The 17,506-nt window shown below is 37.7% G+C and overlaps 1 protein-coding gene across 2 annotated transcripts in view; it reads left to right on the top strand.

The window, feature by feature from the left end:
* The window catches only part of LOC145694397 (matrix metalloproteinase-25-like), a 58,544-nt gene that overhangs the window by 21,834 nt on the left and 19,204 nt on the right, over window positions 1-17,506 (top strand). For both annotated transcript variants that reach the window (XM_081770575.1, XM_081770576.1), the window contains exons 5-8: window positions 4,233-4,363; window positions 5,996-6,154; window positions 13,178-13,602; window positions 15,828-15,975. In XM_081770575.1, coding sequence (XP_081626701.1) covers window positions 4,233-4,363; window positions 5,996-6,154; window positions 13,178-13,602; window positions 15,828-15,975 — 863 coding nt within the window. The remainder of the gene's footprint in view (window positions 1-4,232; window positions 4,364-5,995; window positions 6,155-13,177; window positions 13,603-15,827; window positions 15,976-17,506) is intronic.

Here is a 17,506-nt window from a genome sequence, read left to right as displayed (position 1 = left end):
CTGGCACAGAACGTCCTAGAAATTTCTCCCGAAACAAATTCTTTGTTTTCACAAAAGGTCCAGTGAGAATGAATCCTTCAACAATGGCAACACGCTCGGGTATCGAATACGGCATTATCACACACTGACACTCATCCGGCTTAACACAACGAGGCCTTTTTCTCAACTGGTTTCGACAAGTTTCACTGGCTGCGGCTGCACGTGACTGCTGCAGGTCACGTAAGTCGACCCGACCTCGACACGCCATCTCTTGGTAGGAAGGTAGATTATTTAAGTGTTGCCAAAAACACAATATACCAGAATATTACGACGGGCCGGTTTTACGTGCCGCACCCTGTATATGAGTGATGATTTATTGATTTCCTCATGACAGAAAATATTTAACCAAATAGAGCGAATAACAAAAGTGTGTGAACGTTTGTCTTTAGTAGCATGTTGAATAAATATGTATAAGTATTAACAAATGTGATGGATGATCATTTAGAATAATTTAGAATCATTTAGAATAGAATATCTCGGGTGGGTGTGTAAAGAGTGGTATCTCCGAAACTGTAAAAATTGAGTTACCTACAAATGTAGTCAATATTCTTCCGCACCGGTGTGTATGTAGAGCGGTATCTTACACCCTCGCTGATTGCGAAGGAATTGAAGGGGTGAGCGCAACAGTGGTCTAACCATGCTTGTATGCAGGGGGTCTAGGGAGCGGTCCCCCTAAATTTTTGCTGCTCCCCCCTAAAATTTTCACGGTATGCTTGCAAATGAACTATAATATGGTGATGAACTATCATGTGGTTGGATCTGGCCCCCCTAACTTCAGAAGGGCCCCCCTACATTTTTGGGCTGTCTATGGGCCTGGGTCTAACGCACATTTTTTTAAAATGGAGAAAAATCAAGTTAAAATTAAACACATGTGATTTTTTGTGCAATATATATATATGTACAGTGTATGTATGACATTTAACTACTTGTTCTTGCTTTTAGTATATTGTACAAAAGACCACATGTGTTTAACTTGATTTTTCTCCATTTTTAAAAAAATGTGTGTTAGACCACTGTTGCACTAAAACCCTCAATTTGATCCTGGTTCTCAAGGTAACTCTTTTTTTTTTTTTTTTTTTTTTTTTTTTTTTTGCAAAGAACACATTTTAAAATTGATTTATCTCGAAATAAGTTTTTGGAATTACCTCACTTAACGAATATAATACATATAACGTAAAGGAAAATATATATGTAGAAAATAAATTATTATACCTTTATATTTAATACAATGATGAAATTGTTACAAATCCTAGAGTATTAAAAATAAAGATAAGTGCAGTATAAATTAATGGGAACCGATTGGAGTCGATATTTCAAGAACCATTGGATCGATCTCAACCAAACTAGTTTAAATGTAGCTAAGATTTCGAATTCCTTGCGTTTGGTGAAAGAACTATCGTTGCCAGGGGAGGAGATAAAAAATAACAACATCTAAACGAATTCAAGAAGTTGTGAGCCTATAGATTATATACTAAAGAATGAAATGCTTTATTATTGTCAGACTTAAACTTGAATTCGCAAGTGCGATTTGGTCAAACATTAGCAAAACAAATGATGATTAAATAAAATAGAAAAGGTAAAAAAAAGTTTATAAAATATACGAGAACTGCAATAAAGTAATGAGAATTGCTGAAAAAAAAACTTTAACCAACCACAATGTGATCACCTTCAAAATACTCCCCTTGTACCTGCACACAGTTACTCCATGGGCGTTTCCTTGTTGGTAATATCTGTGGAAGTTATCTTTTGAGATGCCTGCCAAAGCTCGTGTTACAGCCGTTTGAATGTCTGTTTCTGCTTCAAAATGGTGTCATTTAAGAACTGCTTTCACCTGTGGGAACAACAAAAAAATCACATGGGATGATGTCCGGTGAATAAGAAGGGTGTGGTAGCACTGTAATGGATTTTGATGTCAAATACTGCCAAACAGACAATGCAGTATGGGCTGGTGCATTATTGTGATGGAGGATCCAGGTGTCAGCAATCTCTGGACGAACACGACGGACGCGTTTTCCAAGTTTTTCGAGAATTTCTATGGAGAAATGTTGATTTACTGTCTGTCCTGAAGGTACCCATTCTTTATGGACAATTCTCCTGGAGTCTAGAAAGCACACAAGCATGCATTTCACCTTGGAATTCGACATGCGGGCTTTCTTTGGTCGTGACGAATCTTTCGAACACCATTCCGCACTTTGACGTTTCGTTTCAGGGTCATATTGAGAACACCAACTTTCATCGCCAGTGATTATTCTGTTCAGTAAATCCTTGTTAGATTCCACTTGGTCCAACAAATTAGCCGCCACAATACTCCGGTCATTTTTCTGTTGCTGTGTGAGATTTTTCGGAACCAGTTTGCACACACTTTTCGCATTCCCAATTTTTCAGTTAATATCAGACGCACTGTTTCTCGATTTATGTTCAGTTCATTCGTAATCATTTTCACGGTTAATCGTCTATCCGCTCGCACAAGTTCCCTCACCCTGTCTGTGTTCTCTTCCGTTCGTGTTATTGTGGGCTGACCACTGCAGTGTTCATCTTCGATTTTTGTTCTGTCTTCCGCAAACATTTTGTGCAAACGATACACCTGTGCCATTGATAACACTTCATTTTCAAAGGCCTGCTGAAGCTTCCGGTACGCTACCGCGGCAGTCTCACCAAGTTTCACACAGAAGGAGATTGCGTAGAGCTGCTCAATATTACGTCCTTTCATTGTTATGACAAGGGTCCACCACACGACCGCACTCTTCAACTTCTAACTCCACAATGAATAATATTTCGCATGAGTGCCACGTGCTGCGCTAGTGGAGCAGGTCCAAGGTCACACACTGGCGGCGGTTTCAGTCTGCAGGGTTGCCAGCATCAGCTGAAAAAAAAAACATTCTCATTACTTTATTGTCGGATCTCGTATATATATATTTCCATTTCCATATGTACCAATATTATTGTGACTACGAGAGATTATTAAAGGTTTTTAAGCTAGATCCTGTATCACAAAGAAGAGAACAACAAGCGTTAAAATTTTTAGAATCCACTGTAGATAATAAATTATACAGTCAGTACCTTGTAAATAATATCACATACAGAGTACCAACTTACAGAGTAGGGAAAGAAAATTTATTGTGTGAGAACGGTACAAACAACTCTGTATTAAGTACCTTACTCAATATGTTTAATAACAGAAGACAGGACTCTTAGGGCCGTATTCAGTCATCTTGACGTTTGACTAACGTCATACTAAGAGCTTGACTACTACTTATTTCAGTGAAACTCTTTAGTATGGCACTAGTCACGCGTCAAAACGACTCTGAGTACGACCCTTAGAAATTAAGATTGTGTTAGGTTTTTAGTACTTTTATAATGTTGTATCTTGTTATAACAGCAATTCACACATTAATTTATTTTATAAATAGTTATTTTAACAAAAGAGACACTGACCAAAACTTAAATCCACTTCATTTTAAATTATAATTTGTAACTGTTTCGGATATCTAGCATATCCTTCTTCAGACAAATTATAATTTAAAATAAAGTGGATTTAAGCTTTGGTCAGTGTCTCTTTTGTTAAAATAATCAATCCAAAGCCATGAATAGTCTTACTAAATAGTTATATTGATATTTTATTATTAGACAATCTAATCATCAAGATTGGGGCTATTTTAGTGTTTTACTTTGTTATATTTTACTTTACATGACTCAGTTCTAAACTATTAAATATCACAATTGGACAAGGGCGCCGATCCTGGGGGGCGACTCCCAAAGCTCATGTGGGGCCCGTATTGTATTTATGAATATACAATATTTGGCATAATTTGAGTGCATTTTGTCTTAAAATCTTCATATATATGCCTTCTGCACCTAAATGCCCCCCCCCCCCAAATTTACAGAGAAATCGGCGCCCTTGTAATTGGACTCTTAAGTTGTACTAACATTGAATTTTAAGCCTTTAAATTATATTATGTACAAAATACTCAATTACCTTGTACAGTGCTATAATTGGCTAACGCTGTTCTTAGCACTTTAAATATGTTATAAAATTAAAGTAAGTTATTATTATTAAGATTCGTAACTTTGTTTCAAAAAATGTCTTATTATTAACTAATTTAGCTAGATAAACAGAACGCTGTTGAGACATTGTATACCGTAGAACACATAGGTATTTAAAAAGATATTTTCATATGGATTTTGCCATACAGGTACCCGTTTGATGGACCCGGCAACATATTAGCGCATGCATATTTCCCCTATGAAATGGGTAATTACGGAGGAGATATTCACTTCGATGATGATGAAAATTGGAGGCAGCGGCCGGGAGAATATGAAGATGGTAAGTATCTCATAAAAAAAGTATATTTCAAGAAATTTAGTGTGTTTTTATTATTAAAGTTCTTAAGATTCTTCGGTTTGAGATCTAAGCTAATACAGGGTGATTTTTTTAAAACTCACGGATTTCATTTCATTTGGGTCTAGAATTTCTAGCCGAAATCCGATTTTCATGCGGTTTGTGGCAAATGATCAAGGAAGGATGGGAGATTTATGGGACCATGTTTACTGGTTTAAATTCATCCGGGGTAATATCGGCCACGCCTCAAGAAAAACGCAAATATTCGCCAGTGTACCTTGCAATTGGAATCAAGTGCGGTGTGGTGTGAAGATTTTAGTTTTCTTCGTATATGGAAACCTCGCCAAGGTCAATAAGAATAAGAAATAGAAAACTGGGCCTTTGTATTGGGAATTGCGCTGTACAATTCTGTGCTACTGTGTGAGTACAATCAGGACACAGTGAGAATAGTTACTCTTTGGAGCAACATGAGTTTATCGTTAAATATTTTTGGTAAACGGAATCTGTTGTTGCTTCGCGAAGGTCATTTAGAAATTGGAAGAAACAGGATCGCTTCTGAGTGACACAGGGAAGCATCGGACCCTGTAGGCAGCTCTTGTGGAAAATGTCATTTATCAACTTCTTAGGTCGCCCAAGAAATCTCTCCGTTGTTTGTCGCAAGAAATCGGCTGTTGCTATTTAACATAGGATTTTTGGGTGTTATCGCTAACACTTAATTTGTATTCTGCAATTTTGCTTCAAAAATCCAAAACCTCATTCCAATTGCAAGGTACACTGGCGAATATTTGCTGTTTTTCTTGAGGCGTGGCCAATATTACCCCGGATTAATTTAAACCAGTAAAATAGTCCCATAAATCTCCCATCCTTCCTTGATCATTTGCCACAAACCGCATGAAAATCGGATTTCGGTTAGAAATTCTAGACCCAAATGAAATCCATGAGTTTTAAAAGAATGACTCTGTATGAAGACAAGCATAGGGTGTTAATAAACTATATCGATTAAGAAGTGGTTCCTCCCATCAAAATAAAAACAGAACTTCATATGAACCTGTGAGGCAAAAGTGAATAGCCACGTGCTTCCTTTCCACAAAGAAAGAGTCCATTGTCCAATACGTAGAAAAAAAAAAGAAACTTAACTGTTTTGTGGCTAGTTTTCTACTCTTCTGTTATATCTAGACGACAAATATTTGTGATTTAAACCAAAAATTAATTACAATAAAAAAATTTCAAAACTAACGATAAAATGTCATCATGCTATATATACACAACATACATTACAATTTTTTTACTCTCTCTCTCTCTCTCTCTCTCTCTCTCTCTCTCTCTCTCTCTCTATCTCTATCTATCTATCTATCTATCTATCTATCTATCTATCTATCTATCTATCTATCTATCTATCTATCTAGTATGATTTATACTATCAACTTAAAAAAATTGAGATTACATAAAATTATCTATATTTCTTCCTATTAGCATAAATAGGCTTAGTACGTAAGTTATACTAAATTTACTTATCATTATTTAGTTCCTATTAAACTCCCATTTGAATTGGTGATTTTAATATTAAAAACTGGGAAATCCTTTACCAATATTTTTTTATTTGTCTGTTCTTTACAGGTGTAGATTTCTTTACGGTAGCAGTTCATGAATTAGGGCATAGTCTTGGTTTGGCACATTCACCTGTCTCTGAGTCTATCATGTTTCCTTACTACAAAGGATATCAACCGAATTTTCAATTGGGCTATGACGATATCCTTGGGATGTATGAGCTTTACAGTAAGTATTCTTACAAAATATACTTTTGTTTACTATTAGTAAAATATTACATTAAAAGGTTTTGCTTTGTTGAAATTCGTAAGACTTAGTTTCCAATTCACGTTTGGTTAGAAATAATGCTTAGTGTATCATATACGTATGTGTGTTAATTGAATGTATTAGAAGTTTGAAAAATGAAATGAAATCTTTGAGTTTTACGTCCCACAGTTATGCCGGTTAGACTAAAGGAGACGGTGATAATGAGAAATGAGTGAAAGGGTGGAATGAAGAAAGTGGGAGGAAACGGGAGAACCCCGAGAAAACCCACGCACACTGTGTTTGTCCACCACAAAGTTCACTTCGCGGGGGCTGGGATCGAACCCGGGACCCCTAGCACCAGAGGTGAACGCTCTTCCACTGAGCCACCGCGGCCCGTATTAGAAGTTTGAGTCATGATGGGTGAAAGCAGAGAAAATACATGTAAAACAGAAACAAAAGATGGTGAAATGCACTTTCTGGCCATTTGAAATTGAACAACCACCAAATATACCAGCAAAAGTATCTCCCTCCCCCCCCTTAAGTGCTCTAATTATAGTCCAGTCAATGAACGCTCAAAAGGGGTGTGTGGAAGACATGGTCGGGAACATAATTTTTGACTTCAGGGCTGTGTTTGGAGTAGTTAGGAGGTAAACATACTAAAAGTCTCCGCACCTGCGAGGTGTGCTGAGGACAAGAGGGGCGGGGAAAGGTCACTTTTTCGGTTTTTCGCTTATATCTCGAAAACGGTACGTCGTAGCGAAAAAGATTTTATGTTCAAAAAGAAAGCTAAGAAAATTTCCTATTCTTAATAGTTTTCGAGATATCCGCTTGTGAAAATTGCAAATTTTCAAAAATCGCCTTTTCCCCCTCACTTTTATAGACAAACTTTGCCTTTTAGCATCTCATCCCTTAACTTCAGCCAAATCCTCAGGGAAAAAAGTCGTAGAACACTAAATTTTCTTTGAAATGAGTTATTATTTAATATTTTATCTTCAGCTATACATTGAAACTATAGAAAAACTATTTACACAAGAATTTTGTTGTTCTCAGACGGGAGGGTCCAGTAGTTGGCTCAGGAAATGGCTCATGTTGCTCATCTTCATCTACGCTTTCTTCCATCTCAGCTTCCACGTCTTGCAGGGATTCTGTCTCTTCACGGGTGGGTAGGGATTCTATTTTTATTTAGCTCGTCTTCCTCATTGTGCAACTCGGGGACGCCATTGGAACGATTTCCCAGACAGTATTGACATAAAAGAGGACAGTTCCTTGATGCTCTTCTGCATCCACATTTGCTAACAAACCTTGATGCACTGGCAGAAAATCCTCTCCTAAAGTTTCTCTGGTACTAAGAGATCTTTAGTCTGCACATGGATGAGCTGGTTGTCTGTCTTGCGCTTCCAACTCCACAGTTCAGGTGGTAGCTCGTTTCTTAACCAGTGCTGGACCTGGTGATACGTTATGAAGAAATGTCCCTTGACTGCCCTCTCACTTAGTGGGAGAGATGTTAAGTTTGATGTTTCCTACAGACTTGACAAAACGACTGGTAGCGGTACAGATTAAGGGATCTCTCCGTTCTTGGAGCTCCAAACCACATCAAGATACATTTGCAATCAGCTTCTTCAACTTCATCTGTTTTGCGAATGTCTGGGTGCTTCTGGTAACGTTTGATGAAACCCTACTTTTCCCAAATACTGCACTCGTGTCACAGTCTGTAAAAGCATGCAGGAACAAAATGTCCTTAGTTTTAAGTGCTGCATCTGTTGATTGGAATGTACGCTGGTCTTGACTTTCCCTCCACCAGGTTTCACAAACAAAGTATCTCGGTTACTTGGAGTTTTTTTTTCACTTGGAGAACTGCCAGGTCAACGTCTTCGCCAATGACAGCGACACTTGTTGTTTTTGATTTTTCAATGGCTGTTGTAATAATCAACACGTCAGCGTCGTCTGATGCTTGAAGAGTCTCAATCTTATTGTCGTGGAGTCTCTTAGAGCATGTAGGAAAGGTACTTCTCAATTGACCAGGCGTCTTTGAGAGGAAAAAGGAGCACAATGACCAAGCATCTTAGAGCATGTAGCAAAGGTACTTCTCAATTGACCAGGCGTCTTAGAGAGGAAAAAGGAGCACAATGACCAAGCATCTTAGAGCATGTAGCAAAGGTACTTCTCAATTGACCAGGCGTCTTAGAGAGGAAAAAGGAGCACAATGACCAGGCATCTTAGAGCATGTAGGAAAGATACTTCTCAATTGACCAGGCGTCTTAGAGAGGAAAAAGGAGCACAATGACCAGGCATCTTAGAGCATGTAGGAAAGGTACTTCTGAATTGACCAGGCGTCTTTGAGAGGAAAAAGGAGCACAATGACCAAGCATCTTAGAGCATGTAGCAAAGGTACTTCTCAATTGACCAGGCGTCTTAGAGAGGAAAAAGGAGCACAATGACCAAGCATCTTAGAGCATGTAGCAAAGGTACTTCTCAATTGACCAGGCGTCTTAGAGAGGAAAAAGGAGCACAATGACCAGGCATCTTAGAGCATGTAGGAAAGATACTTCTCAATTGACCAGGCGTCTTAGAGAGGAAAAAGGAGCACAATGACCAGGCATCTTAGAGCATGTAGGATAGGTACTTCTCAATTGACCAGGCGTCTTACAGAGGAAAAAGGAACACAATGACCAGGCATCTTAGAGCATGTAGCAAAGGTACTTCTCATTTGACCAGGCGTCTTACAGAGGAAAAAGGAGCACAATGACCAAGCATCTTAGAGCATGTAGGATAGGTACTTCTCAATTGACCAGGCGTCTTAGAGAGAAAAAAGGAGCACAATGACCAGGCATCTTAGAGCATGTAGGAAAGGTACTTCTCAATTGACCAGGCGTCTTAGAGGGGAAAAAGGAGCACAATGACCAGGCATCTTAGAGCATGTAGGAAAGGTACTTCTCAATTGACCAGGCGTCTTTGAGAGGAAAAAGGAGCACAATGACCAAGCATCTTAGAGCATGTAGCAAAGGTACTTCTCAATTGACCAGGCGTCTTACAGAGGAAAAAGGAGCACAATGACCAGGCATCTTAGAGCATGTAGGAAAGGTACTTCTCAATTGACCAGGCGTCTTAGAGAGGAAAAAGGAGCACAATGACCAGGCATCTTAGAGCATGTAGGAAAGGTACTTCTCAATTGACCAGGCGTCTTAGAGAGGAAAAAGGAGCACAATGACCAGGCATCTTAGAGCATGTAGGAAAGGTACTTCTCAATTGACCAGGCGTCTTAGAGGGGAAAAAGGAGCACAATGACCAGGCATCTTAGAGCATGTAGGAAAGGTACTTCTCAATTGACCAGGCGTCTTAGAGAGGAAAAAGGAGCACAATGACCAGGCATCTTAGAGCATGTAGGAAAGGTACTTCTCAATTGACCAGGCGTCTTAGAGAGGAAAAAGGAACACAATGACCAGGCATCTTAGAGCATGTAGCAAAGGTACTTCTCAATTGACCAGGCGTCTTAGAGAGGAAAAAGGAGCACAATGACCAGGCATCTTAGAGCATGTAGGAAAGGTACTTCTCAATTGACCAGGCGTCTTAGAGAGGAAAAAGGAGCACAATGACCAGGCATCTTAGAGCAGATAGGAAAGGTACTTCTCAATTGACCAGGCGTCTTAGAGTGTTGTAGGATGTTTCCAATTATGTCAGGCGCCTTAGGGCTTTTGGTAGTTTGATCAAGCGAGTGAAATTAATACTTCTTGAGGTGTGCTCTCCTCTTTAATAGCATAACGTTGCTGACTGCTGGCCTCAGTGTCACTTGTCGAATGTTTGCAATGATGGGCGACGTCCTCTTCGTTTCTGTCGTCTATAGTGTGTTTGTTTACTTCAAGCACGTATAGTAAAAACGCATAGTTACAGCCTGGTGTGCAAACACAAGCAACCTTACAATATATTTAAAATATGTTTAAAAGGTAATAATTTGGACATGGAACGCTGTTGCAATAACTTGACAGATTTTATTTTCTGTTGCTAAGAAAAACTACTCAACCTCAAAGATTAGACATTATTATCATTGACATTTCAGCACTTACTTGATAATATTTGTGAAACTTGTCCTCTCTTGCAATTTACAATATATTATAATTTTTTTGTCGTTTCTACGAATACATCTGATTAGCAACGCTAATAGCGTACGACAAACTCAATTATTTATTTATTTGTCCATTTCAAAAGTTACTCTCAAATACAATGAACGTAGTAAATAGATCAAAAACAAAAATTGGGCATTAAAATAGAAAAGAACGTTAAAATCCCACACTACACTTTTATTTCATACAAAATAATAATAATAATAATAATAATAATAATAATAATAATAATAATAATAATAATAATAATAATAATAATAATAATACGTAACATTTCCAGGTTCAAACTTAAAACAAGGATTTTAGGAATGATCCAAAAATGCGTCAAAAGATTGCGATCTTGGCCAATAATTAGTTTTTGAATCAGGGGCCACAAAATTTTTGAACAGCCCCTAAGTAGAGTTTTCGTTTTTTTTTTTTTTTTTTTGCAGAAATAAGCATATTATACTGAGTTGAGTGATAGTTTCGGTTTGGTTACACTATATGTAGTTCTTCAGATATAAGGCCTGCAAGAAAAATTTTACCTGAAATATATTGGATGATTTCATCCAATAAAAAATACACCTTACTAGTCCCAGGACCTGCCAAAAGGAAGAATACTTAAAAATAACAATGTGTAAACATTACGTATGTTTTTCAGTAAAATATAGTTTGGAATATAAGCAGAAAATAGGGAAATAATCTTGACTTGTTTGTGAAGGTATCTACTGAAATCTAATGATATAATCAAGGACTACGAAACTGTGAAACAAATAAATATATTAGTGAAGTTTTATGATAGATATTGTAATATCTCACGTGCTATTGTATACAAACAATACTCTACACTTGTGTTTACAAACACCACCACATGGTTTTGCGTCAGTATACTACGTGGATTTACTATAAGCAGCAGACGACAGACCACTGGCTCCTCCTACGATGCACATGATGAAATCGGATCAGCAGCGCCACCGCCACCCTGGAGGCGTATAAATTCGGCAGCAACCAGCGGACCAGTACCAGTTCTCTGGTGGCCCTCCTACTGCTTGGTTCGGAGCATTAGGATAATCTAACCTCAAAGCCTCTAGTGTGTTACGGGACTCTTATCTATTCCTTTCCTCCTGGCTTAGCCTGCTTCGGGGCTTTGTTGGGAATCCAACCACAGTTGCTTAGCCTGCTTCGGGGCTCCGTTGGGAATCCTACCACAGTTGCTTAGCCTGCTTCGGGGCTCTGTTTGGAATCCTACCACAGTTGCTTAGCCTGCTTCGGGGCTCTGTTGGGAATCCTACCATAGTTGCTTAGCCTGCTTCGGGGCTCTGTTGGGAATCCTACCACAGTTGCTTAGCCTGCTTCGGGGCTCTGTTGGGAACTTTACCACATTTGCTTAGCCAGCTTCGGGTCTTTGTTGGGAATCCAACCACAGTTGCTTAGCCTGCTTCGGGGCTCTGTTGGGAATCCAACCACAGTTGCTTAGCCTGCTTCGGGGCTTTGTTGGGAATCCAACCACAGTTGCTTAGCCTGCTTCGGGGCTTTGTTGGGAATCCAACCACAGTTGCTTAGCCTGCTTCGGGGCTTTGTTGGGAATCCAACCACAGTTGCTTAGCCTGCTTCGGGGCTTTGTTGGGAATCCAACCACAGTTGCTTAGCCTGCTTCGGGGCTTTGTTGGGAATCCAACCACAGTTGCTTAGCCTGCTTCGGGGCTCTGTTGGGAATCCTACCACAGTTGCTTAGCCTGCTTCGGGGCTCTGTTGGGAACTTTACCACATTTGCTTAGCCAGCTTCGGGTCTTTGTTGGGAATCCAACCACAGTTGCTTAGCCTGCTTCGGGGCTCTGTTGGGAATCCAACCACAGTTGCTTAGCCTGCTTCGGGGCTTTGTTGGGAATCCAACCACAGTTGCTTAGCCTGCTTCGGGTCTTTGTTGGGAATCCAACCACAGTTGCTTAGCCTGCTTCGGGGCTCTGTTGGGAATCCTACCACAGTTGCTTAGCCTGCTTCGGGGCTCTGTTGGGAACTTTACCACATTTGCTTAGCCAGCTTCGGGTCTTTGTTGGGAATCCAACCACAGTTGCTTAGCCTGCTTCGGGGCTCTGTTGGGAATCCAACCACAGTTGCTTAGCCTGCTTCGGGGCTTTGTTGGGAATCCAACCACAGTTGCTTAGCCTGCTTCGGGGCTCTGTTGGGAATCCAACCACAGTTGCTTAGCCTGCTTCGGGGCTTTGTTGGGAATCCAACCACAGTTGCTTAGCCTGCTTCGGGGCTCTGTTTGGAATCCTACCACAGTTGTTTAGCCTGCTTCGGGGCTCTGTTTGAAATCCTACCACAGTTGCTTAGCCTGCTTCGGGGCTCTGTTTGAAATCCTACCACAGTTGCTTAGCCTGCTTCGGGGCTCTGTTTGAAATCCTACCACAGTTGCTTAGCCTGCTTCGGGGCTCTGTTTGAAATCCTACTACAGTTGCTTAGCCTGCTTCGGGGCTCTGTTGGGAATCCTACCACAGTTGCTTAGCCTGCTACGGGGCTCTGTGGAGATTCTGTCCTCGGTCTCACGGTAAAGGATTACATAAATTTCAACTCGATAATTTAGAGAAAACAACTTTGTAGTATGTTTCTGTAAATACTATTACATAGTGAGCTTTATAGAATAAAACTGGTACTGGGTGTCGATTCCAGACCTTGCTTTATTCACCAACTCTATCTACCAGAAAGTTTTAAAAATATTCATCATTTGCATGGCTTTCTCACCTTATTTCTCGTACTTTATTCGTACTTTGTCCATCACTTACTTTTATCTTTATAATCTTTACTCTAAAGAACATAATAACGGCACGATAACACGATAATCCACATATTCATTACCAACACCTATTACTTCATGCCATTTATTAACACTAGTATTTATTTTTAGTTTCCAGACCATTGGAAGGTGATCATTATAACACAACAGCTCCCCATTGGGATGACCATGTCAATGATGAAGAAGGAAGAGATGAAGATGAAAGAAATGATGATGATGATGATTATGGCCATCATGATGAAAATGACAGAGGAAAAGAGGAAGAAGAGGACGACGAAGAAGACAACAACATTCCTGCTCCTCCTCCTCCACCACGTGATGATGATGAAGAAGGTAGTGAAGAAGATACGACGCACTTCCCTATATACGAGGGTGACTATGAAACAGTTGATGAACACTTAAGTCACGAGCGAGGAGGTGGGGATTCCTATACCACACCATTGACGCCACAAAGGCCGAATATTCCGGATGCCTGTGAAGGAGATTTCGATGCAATATCTATATTGCGAGGAGAATTGTTTGTTTTCAAAGGAGAGGTAAAAATATTGATTCTCTTTCCTTTCGTAATAATTACAACGTTAACACAATAAAAAAACGTAGCTTTATTAAAGCTTTATTAATAAAAAATGCCCACCACCTTTATTGTAAAAGATTTCTACTCACAACCTAAAATATTTTTAAATGCTTAGAGTTGTAGTAAATATCTTTGTTTCACATTATTTTTGACTATGGGCTAGATAGGCAGCAGCTAAGTAAAGATCATGACAATAGGTACTCTAAACATTCTTATGCCAGACGCTAACCATTTTTGTGCAAACTTACTTTGTTTTCTAATGACAAAAATAATGTTTTATAAGAATATAACACCAAATCAATGCTTTAATGCATTATATATATATTACTTTATCACAATCAGTAGCAATAAATATGTTTACAAGCTCGAATAATGCTTCAATTGAAACTGGATGTTCTTTATATACCATTATAGTTAGAATAAATTATTCTTCAACAAGAAATAATAATAGTAATAATAAACGCACATGCATTAAGTACAGCAAAGTGTTATACACATATACTGCACAATATATTGTAAATTAAATATATTATTAAAAAAATAAAAACATGTTACGCTACCTTACAACTTTTACAAAGAATTATAACACATAATCTTTCAAGGAAACTCATGTAGCAGTTCTTGATAGGAACATTCAGAAATATTTCCATCATGATTTAAAAGTATGGAATGAAAGTATAGTAAAAGATGGGATGAACTTCATAAGATTTAATTTTAAAAGTTGTTTTAATCGAGTTACGGGATTTTCCAAAATTAAAAATTTTACTAAAATGCCACCGTTTAGTAGCGCAACTGACTATAAAATGCATGCAAGTGTTAAAGTGATCTATGTAGTGACTTGTGAATCTCAGAAAACAAGAGCCAAGGAACGTTAATTGTACTCTGGTATTTAAACAAAAAAATGAAAGAAAGAACAGAATTAACAAAAGAAGGTAAAACGAGAAATGACAGCTTCCGAAACGTTTTATACGAAATGATTGAAGAATGAAGTTTATCTAATGTCATTACGTTCAGTGGAGGATACGAAAGCGTGATGGAAACTCTAAACTCAAAGCAAAAATGCATTTCATCAACATTTTAAGTTGTCTCTTTCAATTAAGGAAAATACCTGTTCATAAGCTGTTTGATAAACTTAGACGAGCGGAAGTTTTGAATCATTCACTCATATGTTGGGGGAAAATAACTGATATACACTAATTTTACTGTTCTTGTTTTTTAAGTTTAGTTCAGGTTGGCATCACTGAACAGCATGCGTTATAATGAATTGTAAAACATGTAAAATAAAGTTTTAATTTTATGTTTTTAAATATTGATTATCCATCCTATAGTTTTCACCTCGAAGAGTAAGACACCTAATATGGTTTTCTTGAAGAAAACAGATAAAGAAGAAAAATATATTTCGATTTCTATAAACCATTGTCAAATAAAGGAAAAATGTCATATTACAAAACAAACTATACTATTGTTACTTCTGTTTTTATATTCCTGTCTAACATGGATATTATGATAAAAAGGCCTTGTGTCCATCTTAAACACAAACTAAACACACTTTCTTACAAGGCTGTCTATAATCTTTATTATAAATTAACTAGAAATGTTACAGTTTCGGAAGTATATCACTTCCTTCTTCAGACTACTACTCCAACTGTCCTGTCTAATGACAATATGTAAGTATTTTGCCTTTACGTGTATTTTATCATTTTACATTCCACTATTAAGATTACATAGCATATTTTCAACATAACATTACATAGCGTTATGAACATCATTTAGGAAATTTGTAAGGTATTGTTATTCTTTAAATTTAAGTCTTTCATAATGAAATTCAAGAAAAACAAAGGATCTTTATTCAGACTCGATTATGCAAATATTTTACGATAAAATATATATATTTTGTCTTTTTACATCTCATAATGATATTGCTTACAAAATGTTTGTTACAAAAGTAGTTCCTAAGTACTTCAATAACCATGTTTTAGTTAGTGTTGTCTTATGAATCACATGTATATTATGCTAAAAAGGTGATCAAATTCAGAGTCAAATATAAATTGTGAGCACGAAACAAAATGAGCAGCTCGAAACTTTTGAATCACTGTTCTTATTCATTTACTTTACAAAACTTGAAAAAAAATTCCGTACACAGTACAGTAATGTTTGTGCATGAGAGTGATTAATTTATTCTTGCAGTATGTCTGGCGTCTCTCTAGACGAGGCGTGGTTGAACAAGGCTATCCAGCTCCTCTTCGACAAATGTTTTGGATTCTGCCTGAATCAGTGCACAAGATTGATGCTGTCTATGAAAGACAAACAGATTCCAGTTTAGTTTTTATCACAGGTAAACATACTTTTGCTAACAAGCTCTTTCTGAGTCAGTTTATTTAAAACTTTAAATATCATCCAGAATACGTTTTTTCTATTTACTTTAAAGCCTTTAGTGCGTGTCTTTGTAACTTTGTGATGTGAGTCTGTAACTAGACATTGCTCGAACAATGATTCACATAATAATACTAAACTGTTTCATATTTATCAAATGTAATTTGATTTATTCATTCATTTGTTATTGTTGGTGAACCTAGGTATAATATTCTTCAAAGAAACCTAGGAATCCAGCAAGGACGCCGATTTCTCTGTAAATTTGGGGGACCCATTCAGATGCAGAAGGTATATTTATGAGAATTTTTAAGACAAATTGCATTCAAATTATGCCAAAAATTGTATATTCATAAATACAATAGTGAGGCCATCATGAGCTTTGGGGGGCTCGGGTCAACCGGCGCCCTTGGAATCCAGCTCTCTGTGAAAATCTTTGTATTCTTATACACAGTTGGAATTAAGTCAAACATATGTAGATTTTCTTTGGCCAATTGAGGTCTTTATTTAAAGTCAAAGTGTTAGAATTTTCCACGTAAGATTCCCAAAATATCGTTTTCTAAAGCAAAATAAGTGGTCAAGATTATTTTAACAAGACTGAACCAGTGTACATTGAATCGTCACAAAGAGAATACATATATCTATACGACTATACGAGGATGAAAAAACTTGCTTATATCATGTTTTATCATCCTCGTACAGATATAATTACAGTAAAACCTGTCTTCAACGGACCCTTTATTAAACGGAAAACTGTCTTAAACGGAAATATTTCACGGTCCCATGAATTTTGGAGAACAAAACGTGTAAAACTCCCTTCATTAAGCGGAAACTGTGTTACGCGGACAACGGAGAGAAAAATAAACATTTAACGGAAAATTCTAAGTTCCGGACTACAGCGTTTAGAAGATGTTTAGACATTCTGTGAGACATATACATTACACTGTCTGCGATAAAATGTTCGTTCTTTTGTTAAATATTTCTGGACAGTGTTGACCTTCCCCAACCACTACTCATATTCACCCCCACAAATTGTCCTTAATCCCCGCAACTTAATCAAAAATCATACGGAATGTCGAAAAGAAGAAAACGAGATAGAGAAAGAAGAGGAATAGGATACCGAGTTCCAAGAAGAGTGTAGAATAAATACATATCAAGATTCTTTCAGAAGTTTAAAGGAACTGCAAAAATTTGCCTTACGAAAAAATGATTCTGATTGACTTAGTATAATTTCTCAGGCTAAAGTGTATGCGGAAAGTCAAGCAGCCAAGCAGCAATGTACACAGAAAACCCTGCTTGACTATTAGAAAAATAAAGAAAACCTGTGCATAGCATATTTTGTATTCATTTTAATTTTTTGGTGTATTTATTCGTAGAAGAAAGAAGTACTGTAATCCAACAATCTACGTACAGCAATATATTTTCTCAGTATGCCCCTTTATAAGCATGTATTTTTTTTTTTAAGAAAGGAAAGGTCTACCTCCACTAAGCAGAAA

Source organism: Thermobia domestica, chromosome 9 (assembly GCF_964235325.1).
Source record: "Thermobia domestica chromosome 9, izTheDome1.hap1.1, whole genome shotgun sequence".
Classification (NCBI taxonomy): Eukaryota; Metazoa; Arthropoda; class Insecta; order Zygentoma; family Lepismatidae; genus Thermobia; species Thermobia domestica.
Note: the sequence above shows the minus strand (reverse complement) of the source record. Positions and strands in the feature narration are given on the sequence as shown.